The sequence below is a fragment of the Pseudophryne corroboree genome, chromosome 2 (assembly GCF_028390025.1).
Source record: "Pseudophryne corroboree isolate aPseCor3 chromosome 2, aPseCor3.hap2, whole genome shotgun sequence".
Taxonomy (NCBI): domain Eukaryota; kingdom Metazoa; phylum Chordata; class Amphibia; order Anura; family Myobatrachidae; genus Pseudophryne; species Pseudophryne corroboree.
Genome location: NC_086445.1, coordinates 886,512,475 through 886,533,664, shown reverse-complemented (window position 1 = coordinate 886,533,664; position 21,190 = coordinate 886,512,475). Strand labels below are relative to the sequence as shown.

At 48.0% G+C, this 21,190-nt stretch overlaps 1 protein-coding gene across 1 annotated transcript in view; it reads right to left on the bottom strand.

The window, feature by feature from the left end:
* The window catches only part of SLC13A5 (solute carrier family 13 member 5), a 223,572-nt gene that overhangs the window by 20,456 nt on the left and 181,926 nt on the right, over nucleotides 1–21,190 (bottom strand). Inside the window, exon 8 of the mRNA XM_063955993.1 lies at nucleotides 20,025–20,149. Within this exon, the coding sequence (XP_063812063.1) occupies nucleotides 20,025–20,149 (125 nt within the window). The remainder of the gene's footprint in view (nucleotides 1–20,024; nucleotides 20,150–21,190) is intronic.

Sequence of the window (21,190 nt, the reverse complement as noted above, 5' to 3'; positions counted from 1 at the left end):
TGTGAGCAAGCCACATAAAGCTGCCAATGGGAGAAGCAGCTGGTCCTAAGATTTACGCCTGAAGCCCTGAGCGTTTGCCCTTGCAACTGATGATCGTCATAGTGAAGCAGATGTTTAGAGGAAACTGCAAGTGATTGAATTGAAAAGGAAAATCATTGGATCTAAGGGGTATATGATGTATAAACACAGTCTCATCTGCACCACATCCCGTTAGAATCTCTGCCTCAATTAGGTTTCCCTGCAGGTCAGTCACTTTAAGTCAGGTTCAGTTGCATAACTTGGGCGGAGTCAAGTTCCGCAGAAGCATGATCGGAACTAGAGATGAGCGCCTGAAATTTTTCGGGTTTTGTGTTTTGGTTTTGGGTTCGGTTCCGCGGCCGTGTTTTGGGTTCGAACGCGTTTTGGCAAAACCTCACCGAATTATTTTTGTCGGATTCGGGTGTGTTTTGGATTCGGGTGTTTTTTTCCAAAAACACTAAAAAACAGCTTAAATCATAGAATTTGGGGGTCATTTTGATCCCAAAGTATTATTAACCTCAAAAACCATAATTTACACTCATTTTCTCTCTATTCTGAATACCTCACACCTCACAATATTATTTTTAGTCCTAAAATTTGCACCGAGGTCGCTGTGTGAGTAAGATAAGTGACCCTAGTGGCCGACACAAACACCGGGCCCATCTAGGAGTGGCACTGCAGTGTCACGCAGGATGTCCCTTCCAAAAAACCCTCCCCAAACAGCACATGACGCAAAGAAAAAAAGAGGCGCAATGAGGTAGCTGTGTGAGTAAGATTAGCGACCCTAGTGGCCGACACAAACACCGGGCCCATCTAGGAGTGGCACTGCAGTGTCACGCAGGATGGCCCTTCCAAAAAACCCTCCCCAAACAGCACATGACGCAAAGAAAAAAAGAGGCGCAATGAGGTAGCTGACTGTGTGAGTAAGATTAGCGACCCTAGTGGCCGACACAAACACCGGGCACATCTAGGAGTGGCACTGCAGTGTCACGCAGGATGTCCCTTCCAAAAAACCCTCCCCAAACAGCACATGACGCAAAGAAAAAAAGAGGCGCAATGAGGTAGCTGTGTGAGTAAGATTAGCGACCCTAGTGGCCGACACAAACACCGGGCACATCTAGGAGTGGCACTGCAGTGTCACGCAGGATGTCCCTTCCAAAAAACCCTCCCCAAACAGCACATGACGCAAAGAAAAAAAGAGGCGCAATGAGGTAGCTGTGTGAGTAAGATTAGCGACCCTAGTGGCCGACACAAACACCGGGCCCATCTAGGAGTGGCACTGCAGTGTCACGCAGGATGTCCCTTCCAAAAAACCCTCCCCAATCAGCACATGATGCAAAGAAAAAGAAAAGAAAAAAGAGGTGCAAGATGGAATTATCCTTGGGCCCTCCCACCCACCCTTATGTTGTATAAACAAAACAGGACATGCACACTTTAACCAACCCATCATTTCAGTGACAGGGTCTGCCACACGACTGTGACTGATATGACGGGTTGGTTTGGACCCCCCCCAAAAAAGAAGCAATTAATCTCTCCTTGCACAAACTGGCTCTACAGAGGCAAGATGTCCACCTCATCTTCACCCTCCGATATATCACCGTGTACATCCCCCTCCTCACAGATTATCAATTCGTCCCCACTGGAATCCACCATCTCAGCTCCCTGTGTACTTTGTGGAGGAAATTGCTGCTGGTCAATGTCTCCGCGGAGGAATTGATTATAATTCATTTTAATGAACATCATCTTCTCCACATTTTCTGGATGTAACCTCGTACGCCGATTGCTGACAAGGTGAGCGGCGGCACTAAACACTCTTTCGGAGTACACACTTGTGGGAGGGCAACTTAGGTAGAATAAAGCCAGTTTGTGCAAGGGCCTCCAAATTGCCTCTTTTTCCTGCCAGTATAAGTACGGACTGTGTGACGTGCCTACTTGGATGCGGTCACTCATATAATCCTCCACCATTCTATCAATGTTGAGAGAATCATATGCAGTGACAGTAGACGACATGTCCGTAATCGTTGTCAGGTCCTTCAGTCCGGACCAGATGTCAGCATCAGCAGTCGCTCCAGACTGCCCTGCATCACCGCCAGCGGGTGGGCTCGGAATTCTGAGCCTTTTCCTCGCACCCCCAGTTGCGGGAGAATGTGAAGGAGGAGATGTTGACAGGTCGCGTTCCGCTTGACTTGACAATTTTGTCACCAGCAGGTCTTTCAACCCCAGCAGACCTGTGTCTGCCGGAAAGAGAGATCCAAGGTAGGCTTTAAATCTAGGATCGAGCACGGTGGCCAAAATGTAGTGCTCTGATTTCAACAGATTGACCACCCGTGAATCCTTGTTAAGCGAATTAAGGGCTGCATCCACAAGTCCCACATGCCTAGCGGAATCGCTCCATGTTAGCTCCTCCTTCAATGCCTCCAGCTTCTTCTGCAAAAGCCTGATGAGGGGAATGACCTGACTCAGGCTGGCAGTGTCTGAACTGACTTCACGTGTGGCAAGTTCAAAGGGCATCAGAACCTTGCACAACGTTGAAATCATTCTCCACTGCACTTGAGACAGGTGCATTCCACCTACTATATCGTGCTCAATTGTATAGGCTTGAATGGCCTTTTGCTGCTCCTCCAACCTCTGAAGCATATAGAGGGTTGAATTCCACCTCGTTACCACTTCTTGCTTCAGATGATGGCAGGGCAGGTTCAGTAGTTTTTGGTGGTGCTCCAGTTTTCTGTACGTGGTGCCTGTACGCCGAAAGTGTCCCGCAATTCTTCTGGCCACCGACAGCATCTCTTGCACGCCCCTGTCGTTTTTTAAAAAATTCTGCACCACCAAATTCAAGGTATGTGCAAAACATGGGACGTGCTGGAATTGGCCCAGATTTAATGCACACACAATATTGCTGGCGTTGTCCGATGCCACAAATCCACAGGAGAGTCCAATTGGGGTAAGCCATTCCGCGATGATCTTCCTCAGTTGCCGTAAGAGGTTTTCAGCTGTGTGCGTATTCTGGAAAGCGGTGATACAAAGCGTAGCCTGCCTAGGAAAGAGTTGGCGTTTGCGAGATGCTGCTACTGGTGCCGCCGCTGCTGTTCTTGCGGCGGGAGTCCATACATCTACCCAGTGGGCTGTCACAGTCATATAGTCCTGACCCTGCCCTGCTCCACTTGTCCACATGTCCGTGGTTAAGTGGACATTGGGTACAGCTGCATTTTTTAGGACACTGGTGACTCTTTTTCTGAGGTCTGTGTACATTTTCGGTATCGCCTGCCTAGAGAAATGGAACCTAGATGGTATTTGGTACCGGGGACACAGTACCTCCAACAAGTCTCTAGTTGGCTCTGCAGTAATGATGGATACCGGAACCACGTTTCTCACCACCCAGGATGCCAAGGCCTCAGTTATCCGCTTTGCAGTAGGATGACTGCTGTGATATTTCATCTTCCTCGCAAAGGACTGTTGAACAGTCAATTGCTTACTGGAAGTAGTACAAGTGGGCTTACGACTTCCCCTCTGGGATGACCATCGACTCCCAGCGGCAACAACAGCAGCGCCAGCAGCAGTAGGCGTTACACGCAAGGATGCATCGGAGGAATCCCAGGCAGGAGAGGACTCGTCAGACTTGCCAGTGACATGGCCTGCAGGACTATTGGCATTCCTGGGGAAGGAGGAAATTGACACTGAGGGAGTTGGTGGGGTGGTTTGCGTGAGCTTGGTTACAAGAGGAAGGGATTTACTGGTCAGTGGACTGCTTCCGCTGTCACCCAAAGTTTTTGAACTTGTCACTGACTTATTATGAATGCGCTGCAGGTGACGTATAAGGGAGGATGTTCCGAGGTGGTTAACGTCCTTACCCCTACTTATTACAGCTTGACAAAGGGAACACACGGCTTGACACCTGTTGTCCGCATTTCTGGTGAAATACCTCCACACCGAAGAGCTGATTTTTTTGGTATTTTCACCTGGCATGTCAACGGCCATATTCCTCCCACGGACAACAGGTGTCTCCCCGGGTGCCTGACTTAAACAAACCACCTCACCATCAGAATCCTCCTGGTCAATTTCCTCCCCAGCGCCAGCAACACCCATATCCTCCTCATCCTGGTGTACTTCAACACTGACATCTTCAATCTGACTATCAGGAACTGGACTGCGGGTGCTCCTTCCAGCACTTGCAGGGGGCGTGCAAATGGTGGAAGGCGCATGCTCTTCACGTCCAGTGTTGGGAAGGTCAGGCATCGCAACCGACACAATTGGACTCTCCTTGTGGATTTGGGATTTCAAAGAACGCACAGTTCTTTGCGGTGCTTTTGCCAGCTTGAGTCTTTTCAGTTTTCTAGCGAGAGGCTGAGTGCTTCCATCCTCATGTGAAGCTGAACCACTAGCCATGAACATAGGCCAGGGCCTCAGCCGTTCCTTGCCACTCCGTGTGGTAAATGGCATATTGGCAAGTTTACGCTTCTCCTCCGACAATTTTATTTTAGGTTTTGGAGTCCTTTTTTTTCTGATATTTGGTGTTTTGGATTTGACATGCTCTGTACTATGACATTGGGCATCGGCCTTGGCAGACGACGTTGCTGGCATTTCATCGTCTCGGCCATGACTAGTGGCAGCAGCTTCAGCACGAGGTGGAAGTGGATCTTGATCTTTCCCTAATTTTGGAACCTCAACTTTTTTGTTCTCCATATTTTATAGGCAGAACTAAAAGGCACCTCAGGTAAACAATGGAGATGGATGGATTGGATACTAGTATACAATTATGGACGGACTGCCACGGTTAGGTGGTATAAAAAAACCACGGTTAGGTGGTATATAATACAATTATGGATGGACGGACTGCCTGCCGAGTGCCGACACAGAGGTAGCCACAGCCGTGAACTACCGCACTGTACACTGGTTGATAAAGAGATAGTAGTATACTCGTAACAACTAGTATGACGACGGTATAAAGAATGAAAAAAAAACCACGGTTAGGTGGTATATATTATAATACAATTATGGTTGGACGGACTGCCTGCCGAGTGCCGACACAGAGGTAGCCACAGCCGTGAACTACCGCACTGTACACTGGTTGATAAAGAGATAGTAGTATACTCGTAACAACTAGTATGACGACGGTATAAAGAATGAAAAAAAAACCACGGTTAGGTGGTATATATTATAATACAATTATGGTTGGACGGACTGCCTGCCGAGTGCCGACACAGAGGTAGCCACAGCCGTGAACTACCGCACTGTACACTGGTTGATAAAGAGATAGTAGTATACTCGTAACAACTAGTATGACGACGGTATAAAGAATGAAAAAAAAACCACGGTTAGGTGGTATATATTATAATACAATTATGGATGGACGGACTGCCTGCCGAGTGCCGACACAGAGGTAGCCACAGCCGTGAACTACCGCACTGTACACTGGTTGATAAAGAGATAGTAGTATACTCGTAACAACTAGTATGACGACGGTATAAAGAATGAAAAAAAAACCACGGTTAGGTGGTATATATTATAATACAATTATGGTTGGACGGACTGCCTGCCGAGTGCCGACACAGAGGTAGCCACAGCCGTGAACTACCGCACTGTACACTGGTTGATAAAGAGATAGTAGTATACTCGTAACAACTAGTATGACGACGGTATAAAGAATGAAAAAAAAACCACGGTTAGGTGGTATATAATACAATTATGGTTGGACGGACTGCCTGCCGAGTGCCGACACAGAGGTAGCCACAGCCGTGAACTACCGCACTGTACACTGGTTGATAAAGAGATAGTAGTATACTCGTAACAACTAGTATGACGACGGTATAAAGAATGAAAAAAAAACCACGGTTAGGTGGTATATATTATAATACAATTATGGTTGGACGGACTGCCTGCCGAGTGCCGACACAGAGGTAGCCACAGCCGTGAACTACCGCACTGTACACTGGTTGATAAAGAGATAGTAGTATACTCGTAACAACTAGTATGACGACGGTATAAAGAATGAAAAAAAAACCACGGTTAGGTGGTATATATTATAATACAATTATGGATGGACGGACTGCCTGCCGAGTGCCGACACAGAGGTAGCCACAGCCGTGAACTACCGCACTGTACACTGGTTGATAAAGAGATAGTAGTATACTCGTAACAACTAGTATGACGACGGTATAAAGAATGAAAAAAAAAACACGGTTAGGTGGTATATAATACAATTATGGTTGGACGGACTGCCTGCCGAGTGCCGACACAGAGGTAGCCACAGCCGTGAACTACCGCACTGTACACTGGTTGATAAAGAGATAGTAGTATACTCGTAACAACTAGTATGACGACGGTATAAAGAATGAAAAAAAAACCACGGTTAGGTGGTATATATTATAATACAATTATGGATGGACGGACTGCCTGCCGAGTGCCGACACAGAGGTAGCCACAGCCGTGAACTACCGCACTGTACTGTGTCTGCTGCTAATATAGACTGGTTGATAAAGAGATAGTATACAATACTACTAATATACTGGTGGTCAGGCACTGGTCACCACTAGTCACACTGGCAGTGGCACTCCTGCAGCAAAAGTGTGCACTGTTTAATTTTAATATAATATTATTTATCATGTACTCCTGGCTCCTGCTATAACAACCTGCAGTGCTCCCCAGTCTCCCCCACAATTATAAGCTTTATATACAATACATTGATGTGCAGCACACTGGGCTGAGCAGTGCACACAGACTGAGTCACTGTGTGACTGTGTATCGTTTTTTTCAGGCAGAGAACGGATATATTAAATAAAACAAACAACTGCACTGTCTCTGGTGGTCACTGGTCACTGTGGTCGTCAGTCACTAAACTCTGTCTGCACTCTCTTCTAATCTACAGTATCACAGCAATCTCTCTCTCTCTCTCTCTTCTAAATCTAATCTAAATGGAGAGGACGCCAGCCACGTCCTCTCCCTATCAATCTCAATGCACGTGTGAAAATGGCGGCGACGCGCGGCTCCTTATATAGAATCCGAGTCTCGCGAGAATCCGACAGCGTCATGATGACGTTCGGGCGCGCTCGGGTTAACCGAGCAAGGCGGGAAGATCCGAGTCGCTCGGACCCGTGAAAAAAAAAGTGAAGTTCGTGCGGGTTCGGATTCAAAGAAACCGAACCCGCTCATCTCTAATCGGAACACCAACTTTCAGTGCTCTGAGTGTCAAACGTCTGTTTTTTCTTCTACTGATTTTCTCCCTGATGTCATATCATACATACCTCAGTCTCTTACTAGATCACTAAGATACACAATAATGAAAACGTAATCCAAATTTATCCAGTAGTTTTTGCATGATACCGGAACAGACAAAAATTCCTTAATTTCTCTGACGTCCTAGTGGATGCTGGGAACTCCGTAAGGACCATGGGGAATAGACGGGCTCCGCAGGAGACTGGGCACTCTAAAGAAAAGATTAGGTACTATCTGGTGTGCACTGGCTCCTCCCTCTATGCCCCTCCTCCAGACCTCAGTTAGAATCTGTGCCCGGCCAGAGCTGGGTGCTCCTACTGGGCTCTCCTGAGCTTACAATTAAAGAAAATATTTATTAGGTTTTTTATTTTCAGTGAGCTTCTGCTGGCAACAGACTCACTGCTACGTGGGACTAAGGGGAGAGAAGCAAACCTACCTGCTTGCAGCTAGCTTGTGCTTCTTAGGCTACTGGACACCATTAGCTCCAGAGGGTTCGAACACAGGCACCCGTCCTCAATCGTCCGTTCCCGGAGCCGCGCCGCCGTCCCTCTCGCAGAGCCAGAAGAACAGAAGCTTGAAGACGACGAAATCGGCGGCAGAAGACTCCGGTCTTCATTTAAGGTAGCGCACAGCACTGCAGCTGTGCACCGTTGCTCCCAGCACACTTACACACTCCGGTCACTGTAGGGTGCAGGGCGCTGGGGGGGCGCCCTGGGCAGCAATTGAAGTACCTTTTGGCAATAAAATACATATATACAGTCTGGCACTGTATATATGTAAAAACCCCCGCCATTTTGTTTTACACAAAAAGCGGGACAGAAGCCCGCCACTGAGGGGGCGGGGCCTTCTTCCTCAGCACACCAGCGCCATTTTTTCTTCACAGCTCCGCTGGAAGCAGCTCCCCAGGCTCTCCCCTGCAGTATCCAGGTACAAGAAGGGTAAAAAAGAGAGGGGGGGCACATAAATTTAGGCGCAAATAAAGGCAGCTATTGGGTAATCACTAATTATAAGTGAAAATCCCTGTGTTATATAGCGCTGTGGTGTGTGCTGGCATACTCTCTCTCTGTCTCCCCAAAGGACTTTGTGGGGTCCTGTCCTCAGTCTGAGCATTCCCTGTGTGTGTGCGGTGTGTGCGGTCCTTTGTCGGTACGGCTGTGTCGACATGTTTGATGAGGAGGGTTACGTGGAGGCGGAGCAAGGGCAGATAAGTGTGGTGTCGCCCCCGTCGGGGCCGACACCTGATTGGATGGATATGTGGAAGGTCTTAAACGACAATGTCAGCTCCTTACATAAAAGGTTTGATGACGCTGCAGCCTTGGGACAGCCAGGGTCTCAGCCCGCGCCTGCCCAGGCGACTCAGAAGCCGTCAGGGGCTCATAAACGCCCTCTATCTCAGATGGTTGACACAGATGTCGACACGGAGTCCGACTCCAGTGTCGACGATGATGAGGCACATTTACAGTCTAAAATGACCAAGGCCATCCAATACATGATTATTGCAATGAAAGATGTATTACACATTTCTGAGATTAACCCTGTTAATACCAAGAGGGTTTATATGTTTGGGGAGAAAAAGCAGCCAGTGACTTTTCCCCCATCTGATGAATTATGTGAAGAAGCGTGGAGTTCCCCTGATAAGAAACTAGTGATTTCTAAGAGGTTACTGATGGCGTACCCTTTCCCGCCAACGGACATGTTACGTTGGGAAACATCCCCTAGGGTGGACAAGGTGCTGACATGCTTATCTAAAAAGGTGGCCCTGCCGTCTCAGGATACGGCCGCCCTAAAGGAGCCTGCGGATAAAAAGCAGGAAGCTATCCTGAAGTCAGTGTATACACACTCTGGTACTCTACTGAGACCTGCTATTGCTTCAGCCTGGATGTGTAGTGCTGTAGCAACATGGACAGATACTCTGTCAGACGACATAGATTCCCTCGACAGGGATACTGTTTTGCTAACCCTGGGCCATATAAAAGACGTCGTCTTATATATGCGGGATGCCCAGAGGGACATTTGCCTGCTGGGCTCTAGAATTAATGCTATGTCCATTTCTGCCAGGAGGGTCTTATGGACTCGGCAATGGACAGGAGATGCTGATTCTAAAAAACACATGGAGGTTTTGCCTTATAAGGGTGAGGAATTGTTTGGGGACGGTCTTTCGGACCTCGTGTCCACAGCGACAGCTGGAAAGTCGACTTTCTTGCCTCAGGTTTCCTCACAGCCTAAGAAAGCACCGTATTATCAAATGCAGTCCTTTCATTCTCAGAAAGGCAAGAGGGTCAGGGGCGCATCCTTTCTTGCTAGAGGCAGGGGTAGAGGTAAGAAGCTGCACCATGCAGCCAGTTCCCAGGAACAAAAGTCCTCCCCTGCTTCCACTAAGTCCACCGCATGACGTTGGGGCTCCACAGGCGGAGCCAGGTGCGGTGGGGGCGCGTCTCCGAAACTTCAGCAACCAGTGGGTTCGCTCACAGGTGGATCTCTGGGCTGTACAAATTGTTTCTCAGGGATACAAGCTGGAATTCGAAGCGACTCCCCCTCGCCGTTACCTCAAATCAGCCTTGCCAGCTTCCCCCATGGAAAGGGAGGTAGTACTGGCGGCAATTCACAAGCTGTACCTCCAGCAAGTGATTATCAGGGTCCCCCTCCTTCAACAGGGAAGGGGTTACTATTCCACAATGTTTGTGGTACCGAAACCGGACGGTTCGGTGAGACCCATTCTGAATTTAAAATCCTTGAACACTTATATAAAGAAATTCAAGTTTAAAATGGAATCCCTCAGAGCGGTTATTGCTGTTATGATTCCAGTACTCCTGACCGGAGGAGATCTTAAGACAATAGCCAGAGTACTGGAAGGGAATGCTGGTTACGGGAGCAGGAAAGACTAGTTGCCCCTGGCGCCCTAACTCTATTGTCTCACCCGTGCTATCGGAAATCCCTTGCGAGACTATGGTTTCTTGAGCCCCTGGCAGCCACGTTTGAAAGGCGGATTATGTCTGCCCAACTCCGGTGCCCCCCGGTCTTAGTGAGAGACAAAGGGAAATCCGAGGCAGGATGATGACAAGAGGACCTCTGACTACAACAGGCCAAGGGCAACAAGCTAACTAACCAAACTTGAAGTATGCGCGGAAAAACCGCCAGATAAAAGGACAACCAAAATCCACTAGTCCATTACTCCTACCCAGCACCGCTGGATACCAGAGTGGATCTGTGGGAGCGGAATCCTCCGCAAAAGCTCCGAAACACAAATAATAAATAATAAGTAATAAAGCAGCCAAGCCGCAACACACGGCTACGCCGCGACTCACGAACACCACTGGATGTTTAACGGTGCTCAGTCAGGACTCTAGGAACAGATGACGACTTCAGAGTGCAGGACAACTGAGGACAGGAACGACCGGATACAGCAGGACTGGAAACACTCTCAGCAAACAGATACAGCATGCAGGAAGCTATTACCGGCGTCTGTGTGAGGCACTGCAAGAGCATATAAACCGAAACCCTCCAATCAACTGCTGCCAGTGCTGATTGCATGAATGCCGTGCAGCTGCCTTGCTGCACGGCCAGGAAACAGGTGCCCTTACTAATTTAAATGGACCCAGCAACGGGGAACGCGGTCCGCCAGTGGCGTCCCCGTTGCTAGGGTCCGTGCGGCTCCGTGCGCCCGGCGTCTAGCGTTGCCAGGGAGCCGGCGGCTGTACGCGCACGGCGTCCCTGGTTGCTAGGCGCCGGGCCGCACCGACGAGTGGACCCCGGCGCCTAACAGTACCCCCCCATTGAGGAGGGGTCAAGGAACCCCTAAAGCCAGGTTTCCGAGGAAATTCCCGAAAAAATGCCCTCTTGAGCCTCGGGGCATGGAGATCCTTATCCAGGACCCAAGACCTTTCCTCTGGACCATAGCCTCTCCAGTGCACCAGAAAATAAAGCCGACCCCGGGACAATTTGGAATCGAGAACCTTCTCCACCAAGAACTCCTGTTGTCCCTGTACATCTACTGGTGATTTCCCTTGAGAGATCTTCCAAGGAAATCTACTGGAAGAAACGTATGGTTTCAACAGGGAGCAATGGAACGTATTTCCGATCCGGAGAGCTCTTGGTAAACGTAACCGGAAAGCAACTGGGTTGATTTTTTAAATAATATGAAATGGTCCAATAAATTTGGGGCCCAATCTAGCTGAGGTTTGTCGAAGTCTAATGTTACGAGTCGACAACCATACCCTGTCTCCCACCTTAAAAGTGCAAGGACGTCGGAGCCTGTCCGAAAAATTTTTCTCTCGAAATGCCGCTTTTCTGAGGGCAAGGTGCACTTTTTTCCAAATGACTCTGAGATGAGAGGTTAAGGTTAGCGAGGAAACAGAAGAATGTTGAAAAAAAGAATTAGCTCTGGGGTGAAAACCAAAAACTGAAAAGAATGGAGACACATTAGTGGAGGAATGACAAGAATTATTGTAAGCAAACTCCGCCAAAGGAAGAAACTCGGACCAATCATTCTGGAGTTTGGCTGAGTACAAACGCAAATACTGTTTTAATGATTGATTAACTCGCTCGGTCTGCCCGTTGGATTGGGGATGGTAACCGGATGTTAAAGACAATTTCATCTTTAATGAGGCACAAAAGGACTTCCAGAATTGTGCAATGAATTGTGGACCCCGATCAGAAACAATATCAGTGGGCAACCCATGAAGTCTGAAAACATGGCGGAGAAACAAAACAACCAATCCCTGGGCAGATGGCAGTCGGGGAAGAGCAATGAAATGAGCCATCTTGCTAAAACGGTCCACTACCACCCATATGACTCGGAATCCGGCTGACAGAGGGAGGTCTACCACAAAATCCATGGAAATATGAGACCATGGCCTGAGAGGAACATTTAAGGGCATAAGTTGCCCGATAGGCAAGGAACGGGGAACCTTATGCTGTGCACAGACCTGACAAGAAAAAACAAACTCCTTAATGTCTTTAGAAAGACCAGGCCACCATACTGAGCGGGAGACTAATTCCAAAGTCTTAGAGATCCCCGGATGCCCGGCAACTTTGCTATCATGAAATTCAGTCAAAACAGTAGCTCTCAAAAACTCAGGGACGTAAAGACAACCAGCAGGAGTATTTCCAGGAGCTTGATGTTGAAGCTGCTTTAACTGGGTAAATAAATCTTGTGTGAGGCCTGCCCAAATGACTGAAGACGGAAGTATGGGAGTAACAGGACTGTTATTATGAACTGGAAGAAAACTGCGTGACAGGGCATCCGCCTTGGTATTCTTGGAACCTGGCCTAAAGGTGATAATAAACTTGAAACGAGTAAAAAATAAAGCCCAACGAGCCTGCCGGGCATTCAGCCGCTTAGCTGATTCGATGTACTGAAGATTTTTGTGGTCAGTCAATACTGAAATGGTATGTGTTGCTCCCTCAAGCCAATGTCTCCACTCCTCGAAAGCCCATTTAATAGCCAGTAACTCCCGGTTACCAACATCGTAGTTGGATTCAGCGGATGAGAATTTCCTGGACATGAAGGCACAAGGATGTAGTTCCAGAGACTCCGGATCCTTTTGAGATAGGATAGCCCCCACTCCAACCTCCGAGGCATCAACCTCAACAATGAAGGGCAATTCTGGGTTGGGATGTCTGAGGACTGGAGCTGAGACAAAAGCTTGTTTCAAGGCCTGAAAGGATAACTCAGCTTCACGTGACCAGTTGGTAGGATCCGCTCCCTTCTTAGTCAGTGCCACCATGGGAGCAACCAGGTCGGAAAAAGAATGAATAAATCTTCTATAATAATTCGCAAACCCTAAAAAGCGCTGAATTGCTTTTAAGTTGGTGGGTTGCGCCCAACTAAGGATGGCTTGGAGCTTCTTAGGTTCCATGCAGAATCCCCGAGGGGAAATAATGTACCCTAAAAAGGATACCTCCGTGACATGAAACTCACACTTCTCCAGCTTGGCATATAGATGATTTTCACGTAATTTTTGAAGAACCTGACGCACCTGGGTAACATGTTGTTCAATTGAGTCAGAATAGATCAGGATGTCGTCTAAGTAAACGACCACGAATCTTCCTAGAAAGTCACGGAGCACATCGTTAATGAGATCCTGGAAAACTGCCGGAGCGTTAGACAAGCCGAACGGCATCACCAGATACTCGTAGTGACCCGACTGAGTACTGAAAGCCGTCTTCCACTCATCTCCAGACTTGATTCGGATGAGGCTATATGCTCCCCTCAGGTCAATTTTAGAAAAAATCACAGCCGAACGCAGCTGATCAAAGAGGACAGAAATCAGCGGCAGAGGATAAGTATTTTTAACTGAGATCTTATTCAGGGCTCTAAAGTCAATGCAAGGTCTGAGTGATCCATCTTTTTTCTCCACAAAGAAGAAGCCTGCACTTAAAGGGGATTTAGATGGCCTGATAAATCCTTTCCCTAGACTCTCCTTAACATACTCATTCATGGCCGCAGTTTCTGGCCCGGATAAAGCATATAACCTTCCCTTTGGCAATGTGGCACCGGGAATTAGCTCAATAGCACAATCATAAGGCCGATGGGGAGGCAGAATGTCCGCATTGCCCTTGGAAAACACATCAACAAAGTCCTGGTATTCCACGGGAATGAGTTCGGGAATGGCAGCAGCTATTCTAACGGGAAACGTAATACATTCCTTATTACAGATGGTACCCCATTGTGAAATCTCCCCCGACTGCCAATCAATGGTGGGATTATGAAAGGCAAGCCAAGGGTGACCCAGAACCACTGGAACTGCTGGGCAATGGGTAAGGAAGAACTCGATCTTTTCGGAATGAAGAGCTCCTACCGTAAGTAGTACAGGAGGTGTACAGAGGGAAATAACCCCATTGGACAAGGGACTCCCATCTAAACCATGCATGGTGATACACCTACCCAAGGCTAACTGAGGAATACCTAAGGCCTTGGCCCAAGTTAAGTCCATAAAGTTCCCTGCAGCTCCACTGTCGACAAAAGCCGACACCGAAGAACTGAGGCTGCCAAAGGAAACTTTAGCTGGGACTAAAAGGGAGTTATTCGAGGAGATAAGCTGCAGACCAAAGTGAACCCCCTCAAATTCACTTGGTCGAGGCGTTTCCCGACTTGTTCGGACAATTACGGGCAAAATGTCCCTTACCCCCACAGTACAAACAAAGACCAGAGTTTTGCCTTCTGGCTCTTTCTTCTGGAGACAGTCGGGAAAGACCCATCTGCATGGGCTCCTCTACGTCCTCAGGAATGGAAAATACACATGGAGTAGTCCTGACTGGTGCTCCTTTTTCAGCCCTCCGCTCTCTGAGACGTCGATCAATCTTAATAGAAAGCTCCATGAGTTTATCGAGAGTCTCAGGAGCGGGATACTGAAGGAGACTGTCTTTTATAGACTCAGATAAGCCGAGGCGAAACTGACTGCGCAGGGCTGGGTCATTCCAGCCACAGTCGTTCGACCAACGGCGAAACTCTGTACAATAAACCTCTGCAGGATTTCTACCCTGTCTGAGAGCGCGTAACTGACTCTCAGCGGATGCCTCTCTATCAGGGTCATCATACAAAAGCCCTAAAGACCCCAAAAAAGCGTCGACTGACAACAATGCCGGATCCTCTGCTTTTAAACCAAATGCCCAGGTCTGAGGATCCCCCTGGAGCAAAGAAATAATGATTCCAACCCGCTGAGATTCAGTACCTGAGGAGATCGGTCTTAAACGAAAATAAAGTTTACAGGATTCTTTAAAATTAAAAAACTCCTTCCTATCACCAGAAAAACGGTCAGGCAAGTGCATTTTTGGTTCAGGGACTACCCTCGGGGAAGTTCGTAAAAGATCTTCCTGCGACTTCACCCGCAGGGAAAGATCCTGAACCATCTGAGTAAGTTCTTGAATCTGGCTGACTAGGAGCTGACCAGGATTTGGCCCTAAACCTGTGGGATTCATGAGGCCGATAACTCTTACAAAACTGAATAAGGAAAAAATCAAACCCTGTTTAATTTTAAGTTTTGGTTTGGCCGGTAATAATGTTATGATTCCAGTACTCCTGACCGGAGGAGATCTTAAGACAATGGCCAGAGTACTGGAAGGGAATGCTGGTTACGGGAGCAGGAAAGACTAGTTGCCCCTGGCGCCCTAACTCTATTGTCTCACCCGTGCTATCGGAAATCCCTTGCGAGACTATGGTTTCTTGAGCCCCTGGCAGCCACGTTTGAAAGGCGGATTATGTCTGCCCAACTCCGGTGCCCCCCGGTCTTAGTGAGAGACAAAGGGAAATCCGAGGCAGGATGATGACAAGAGGACCTCTGACTACAACAGGCCAAGGGCAACAAGCTAACTAACCAAACTTGAAGTATGCGCGGAAAAACCGCCAGATAAAAGGACAACCAAAATCCACTAGTCCATTACTCCTACCCAGCACCGCTGGATACCAGAGTGGATCTGTGGGAGCGGAATCCTCCGCAAAAGCTCCGAAACACAAATAATAAATAATAAGTAATAAAGTGGCCAAGCCGCAACACACGGCTACGCCGCGACTCACGAACACCACTGGATGTTTAACGGTGCTCAGTCAGGACTCTAGGAACAGATGACGACTTCCGAGTGCAGGACAACTGAGGACAGGAACGACCGGATACAGCAGGACTGGAAACACTCTCAGCAAACAGATACAGCATGCAGGAAGCTATTACCGGCGTCTGTGTGAGGCACTGCAAGAGCATATAAACCGAAACCCTCCAATCAACTGCTGCCAGTGCTGATTGCATGAATGCTGTGCAGCTGCCTTGCTGCACGGCCAGGAAACAGGTGCCCTTACTAATTTAAATGGACACAGCAACGGGGAACGCGGTCCGCCAGTGGCGTCCCCGTTGCTAGGGTCCGTGCGGCTCCGTGCGCCCGGCGTCTAGCGTTGCCAGGGAGCCGGCGGCTGTACGTGCACGGCGTCCCTGGTTGCTAGGCGCCGGGCCGCACCGACAAGCGGACCCCGGCGCCTAACAATTGCAAGCCTGGAAGAGGGGGATTTTATGGTGTCGCTGGACATCAAGGATGCTTACTTGCATGTCCCCATTTACCCACTTCACCAGGAGTACCTCAGGTTTGTGGTACAGGACTGTCATTACCAGTTCCAGACGTTGCCGTTTGGCCTGTCCACGGCACCGAGGATATTTACCAAGGTAATGGCCGAAATGATGATACTCCTTCGGAGAAGGGAGTTATAGTTATCCCGTACTTGGACGATCTCCTCATAAAGGCGAGGTCCAGAGAGCAGTTGTTGATCAGCGTAGCACTCTCTCAGGAAGTGTTGCAACAGCACGGCTGGATTCTGAATGTTCCAAAGTCGCAGCTGATTCCTACGACGCGTCTGCTTTTCCTGGGCATGATTCTGGACACAGAACAGAAGAAGGTGTTTCTCCCGGTGGAGAAGGCCCAGGAATTAGCATCTCTGGTCAGGGACCTCCTGAAACCAAAACAGGTATCGGTGCATCACTGCACGCGAGTCCTGGGAAAGATGGTGGCTTCATACGAAGCCATTCCCTTCGGCAAGTTCCATGCAAGGATCTTTCAGTGGGATCTGTTGGACGAGTGGTCCGGATCGCATCTTCAGATGCATCGGCTGATCACCCTGTCCCCAAGGGCCAGGGTGTCTCTTCTGTGGTGGCTGCAGAGTGCTCACCTTCTCGAGGGCCGCAGGTTCGGCATACAGGACTGGGTCCTAGTGACCATGGATGCAAGCCTCCGAGGATGGGGGGCAGTCACTCAGGGAAGAAACTTCCAAGGGCTGTGGTCAAGTCTGGAGACTTCTCTACACATAAATATTCTGGAACTAAGGGCCATTTACAATGCCCTGAGTCAAGCAGAGCCCCTGCTTCAAAACCGGCCAGTGCTGATTCAGTCAGACAACATCACGGCGGTCGCCCATGTAAACCGCCAGGGTGGCACAAGAAGCAGGATGGCAATGGCGGAAGCCACAAAGATTCTTCGGTGGGCGGAGAATCACGTGCAAGCACTGTCAGCAGTGTTCATTCCGTGAGTGGACAACTGTGAAGCAGACTTCCTCAGCAGACACGACCTCCACCCGGGAGAGTGGGGACTTCATCAAGAAGTCTTCACACAGATTGCAAAGCGATGGGAACTGCCACAGGTGGACATGATGGCGTCCCGCCTCAACAAAAAGCTAAAAAGATATTGCGCCAGGTCAAGGGACCCTCAGGCGATAGCTGTGGACGCCCTAGTGACACCGTGGGTGTACCAGTCGGTATATGTGTTTCCTCCTCTTCCTCTCATACCCAAGGTACTGAGAATAGTAAGAAAGAGAGGAATACGAACAATACTCATTGTTCCGGATTGGCCAAGAAGGACTTGGTACCCGGAACTGCAAGAAATGCGCACAGAGGACCCATGGCCTCTGCCTCTCAGACAGGACCTGCTGCAACAAGGGCCCTGTCTGTTCCAAGACTTACCGCGGCTGCGTTTGACGGCATGGCGGTTGAACGCCGGATCCTAGCGGAAAAAGGCATTCCGGATGAAGTTATTCCTACGCTGATAAAGGCTAGGAAGGACGTAACAGCAAAGCATTATCACCGTATATGGCGAAAATATGTTGCTTGGTGTGAGGCCAGGAAGGCCCCTACAGAGGAATTCCCACTGGGTCGATTCCTGCACTTCCTCCAGTCAGGGGTGACTATGGGCCTAAAATTGGGGTCCATAAAGGTCCAGATTTCGGCCCTATCCATTTTCTTTCAAAAAGAACTGGCTTCACTGCCTGAGGTTCAGACGTTTGTTAAGGGAGTGCTGCATATTCAGCCCCCTTTTGTGCCACCAGTGGCACCATGGGATCTTAACGTTGTGTTGGATTTCCTGAAATCCCACTGGTTCGAGCCACTTAAGACCGTGGAACTAAAGTATCTCACGTGGAAAGTGGTCATGCTGTTGGCCTTAGCATCGGCTAGGCGTGTGTCGGAATTGGCGGCTTTGTCATGTAAAAGCCCATATCTGATCTTCCATATGGACAGGGCAGAATTGAGGACTCGTCCCCAATTTCTCCCAAAGGTGGTATCATTGTTTCATTTGAACCAACCTATTGTGATGCCTGCGGCTACTCGGGATTTGGAGGACTCCAAGTTGCTGGACGTAGTCAGGGCTTTGAAAATATATGTTTCCAGAACGGCTGGAGTCAGGAAGACTGACTCGCTGTTTATCCTGCATGCACCCAACAAGCTGGGTGCTCCTGCTTCAAAGCAAACTATTGCTCGCTGGATCTGTAGCACGATTCAGCTGGCTCATTCTGCGGCTGAATTGCCGCATCCAAAATCAGTAAAAGCCCATTCCACGAGGAAGGTGGGCTCTTCTTGGGCGGCTGCCCGAGGGGTCTCGGCTTTACAGCTTTGCCGAGCGGCTACTTGGTCGGGTTCAAACACCTTTGCAAAGTTCTACAAGTTTGATACCCTGGCTGAGGAGGACCTTGTGTTTGCTCATTCGGTGCTGCAGAGTCATCCGCACTCTCCCGTCTGTTTGGGAGCTTTGGTATAATCCCCATGGTCCTTACAGAGTTCCCAGCATCCACTAGGACGTCAGAGAAAATAAGAATTTACTCACCGGTAATTCTATTTCTCGTAGTCCGTAGTGGATGCTGGGCGCCCGTCCCAAGTGCGGACTTTCTGCAATACGTGTATATAGTTATTGCTTAAATAAGGGTTATTGTTCTGAGCCATCCGTTGAGTGAGGCTCAGTTGTTGTTCATACTGTTAACTGGGTAAGGTTATCACAGGTTGTACGGTGTGATTGGTGTGGCTGGTATGAGTCTTACCCTGGATTCCAAAAATCCTTTCCTTGTAATGTCAGCTCTTCCGGGCACAGTTTCCTAACTGAGGTCTGGAGGAGGGGCATAGAGGGAGGAGCCACTGCACACCAGATAGTACCTAATCTTTTCTTTAGAGTGCCCAGTCTCCTGCGGAGCCCGTCTATTCCCCATGGTCCTTACGGAGTTCCCAGCATCCACTACGGACTACGAGAAATAGAATTACCGGTGAGTAAATTCTTATTTTTTTTCCCTTCTCCATAGTTCATAAACAGTCCATGTACAGAGACACAACCTTTACAGATTTTTTATACAGTATGTATAGATACATTAACACAAATTAACAACTGGGTCCAGCAACCAAGTGAGTAGTATTTGACAATATTATAGACCAAGAGAAGCCTCAAATCCTAAGACTGCCCCTGAAAATCATTAAGCAGATGGCATGTAATATACCTCTATTTGCAGAAATTTGCAAAAGTTATGAAGCAAAAGTTATGATTTTGTAGGGTGTGGTATAGAAGATCTACACTGTCTAGATAGTCATTAGGACAAATAAATATTGTCAACATGCATTAGGTTGACATGGTTAAAAGGCAGACAGGTGGAAGGTAGACAGCAGGTAAGGTCGACAGGTACAAAAGACATTCACAACATTTTTGGTGTGTCATTTTGTATATTTAACCATATGTAAGCACAATTAGTGTAAATGTATACACTTGCGGGCTCGCTTTGCTCGCAACATTTCGGCAAGGTTACTATTCCCTATCGTAGTCCACATGGATAGTAAATCAAGCAAAAGTTGGAAAACATGAAAAAAACACTTGTGTCGGCCATTGGCATGTTGACTTTTGGACCATGTTGCTCTTTTGTACCTGTTGACCTTAAGAGCCGTCTACCTTTTACCTGTTGACCTTTTGACCATGTCAACCTTATGTACCTATCGACCATATGGGGTCGACCCATTGACTGTTGACCTAGACACTATCAGCCTATACATTGGAACATGATTTTATAGCACTACCTTCTTCTGAATCTTCAGTATCAAAGCTGTTCCTTTGCTTGCCACAGGCAATCTTGGGTCTTTGTGCTGGTAGAATAAAAAGAAGGACAGCTACAAATATAGCAACTGTGGCATCTGTTACATACCTGTAGTAAAAAAAAAGAGAGGTAACATTATTATTTATACCAAAATAGTATATATATATATTTATACAATATGGCCCCTGATTCACTGGGCACAGTAAACTTCCCAAAAAGGGATCCATTTATGAAGCTGAGATACGTCCTGTCTTCGGTGTTTCCACAAGAGAAAAGGCTTACCTCAGCTTCTCACAATTTACCAAGAGGTAAATTATGGAGAATCTATCCACCACTCACCACCATCCAAATATACCTCTATGACTCATGACTGGGCAAGCAGTGAAAAGCACAGCTGTGTGTGTATACCATCTTATCCAGCCACCCGACAGTCACTGCATAGCTGTACAGAACTATAGAACAGTCACGGAGCACCTGATAGACTATCTGATTTGTTCTGTCCAACCTAGGGATTTTATTTGAAGTCGGAGAAGTGTTGCACTCAAGCTGTATCCTCAATATCCCTTTTCCTTCTCTATTCCCCACTTCAACTTTTTGACTTGCCTATCGGCGTGTGTTATCTAGTCCTCAGCATTATATGGTGAATATTTGATGTAGTGTGTCAGTAATTATGTTTTTTTTTGGCATTTCAATAATAGACTAACTGCTAGATAGTTGCCTCACTGGTAAAGCAACTCCTGACTTTTTTTTAACTGTATTAGTTACTCAGGGGTCTATTTACTAAGCCTTGGATGGAGATAAAGTCGCTGGATATAAAGTACCAGCCAATCAGCTCCTAACGGCTATGCCACAGGCTCTGTTTGAAAAATGACAGTTAGGAGGTGATTGGCTGGTACTTTGGGGTACATTTACTAAGCAGTGATAAGAGCAGAGAAGTGAGCCAGTGGAGAAGTGCCCATGGCAACCAATCAGCACTGATGTAACATCTATAATTTGCATACTATAAAATGATGCAGAGCTGCTGATTGGTTGATGGGGAAATTTCTCCACTGGCTCACTTCTCTGCTCTTATCACTGCTTAGTAAATGTACCCCTAAATCTCCAGTGACTTTATCTCCAGCCAAGGCATAGTAAATAGACCCCTTAGTT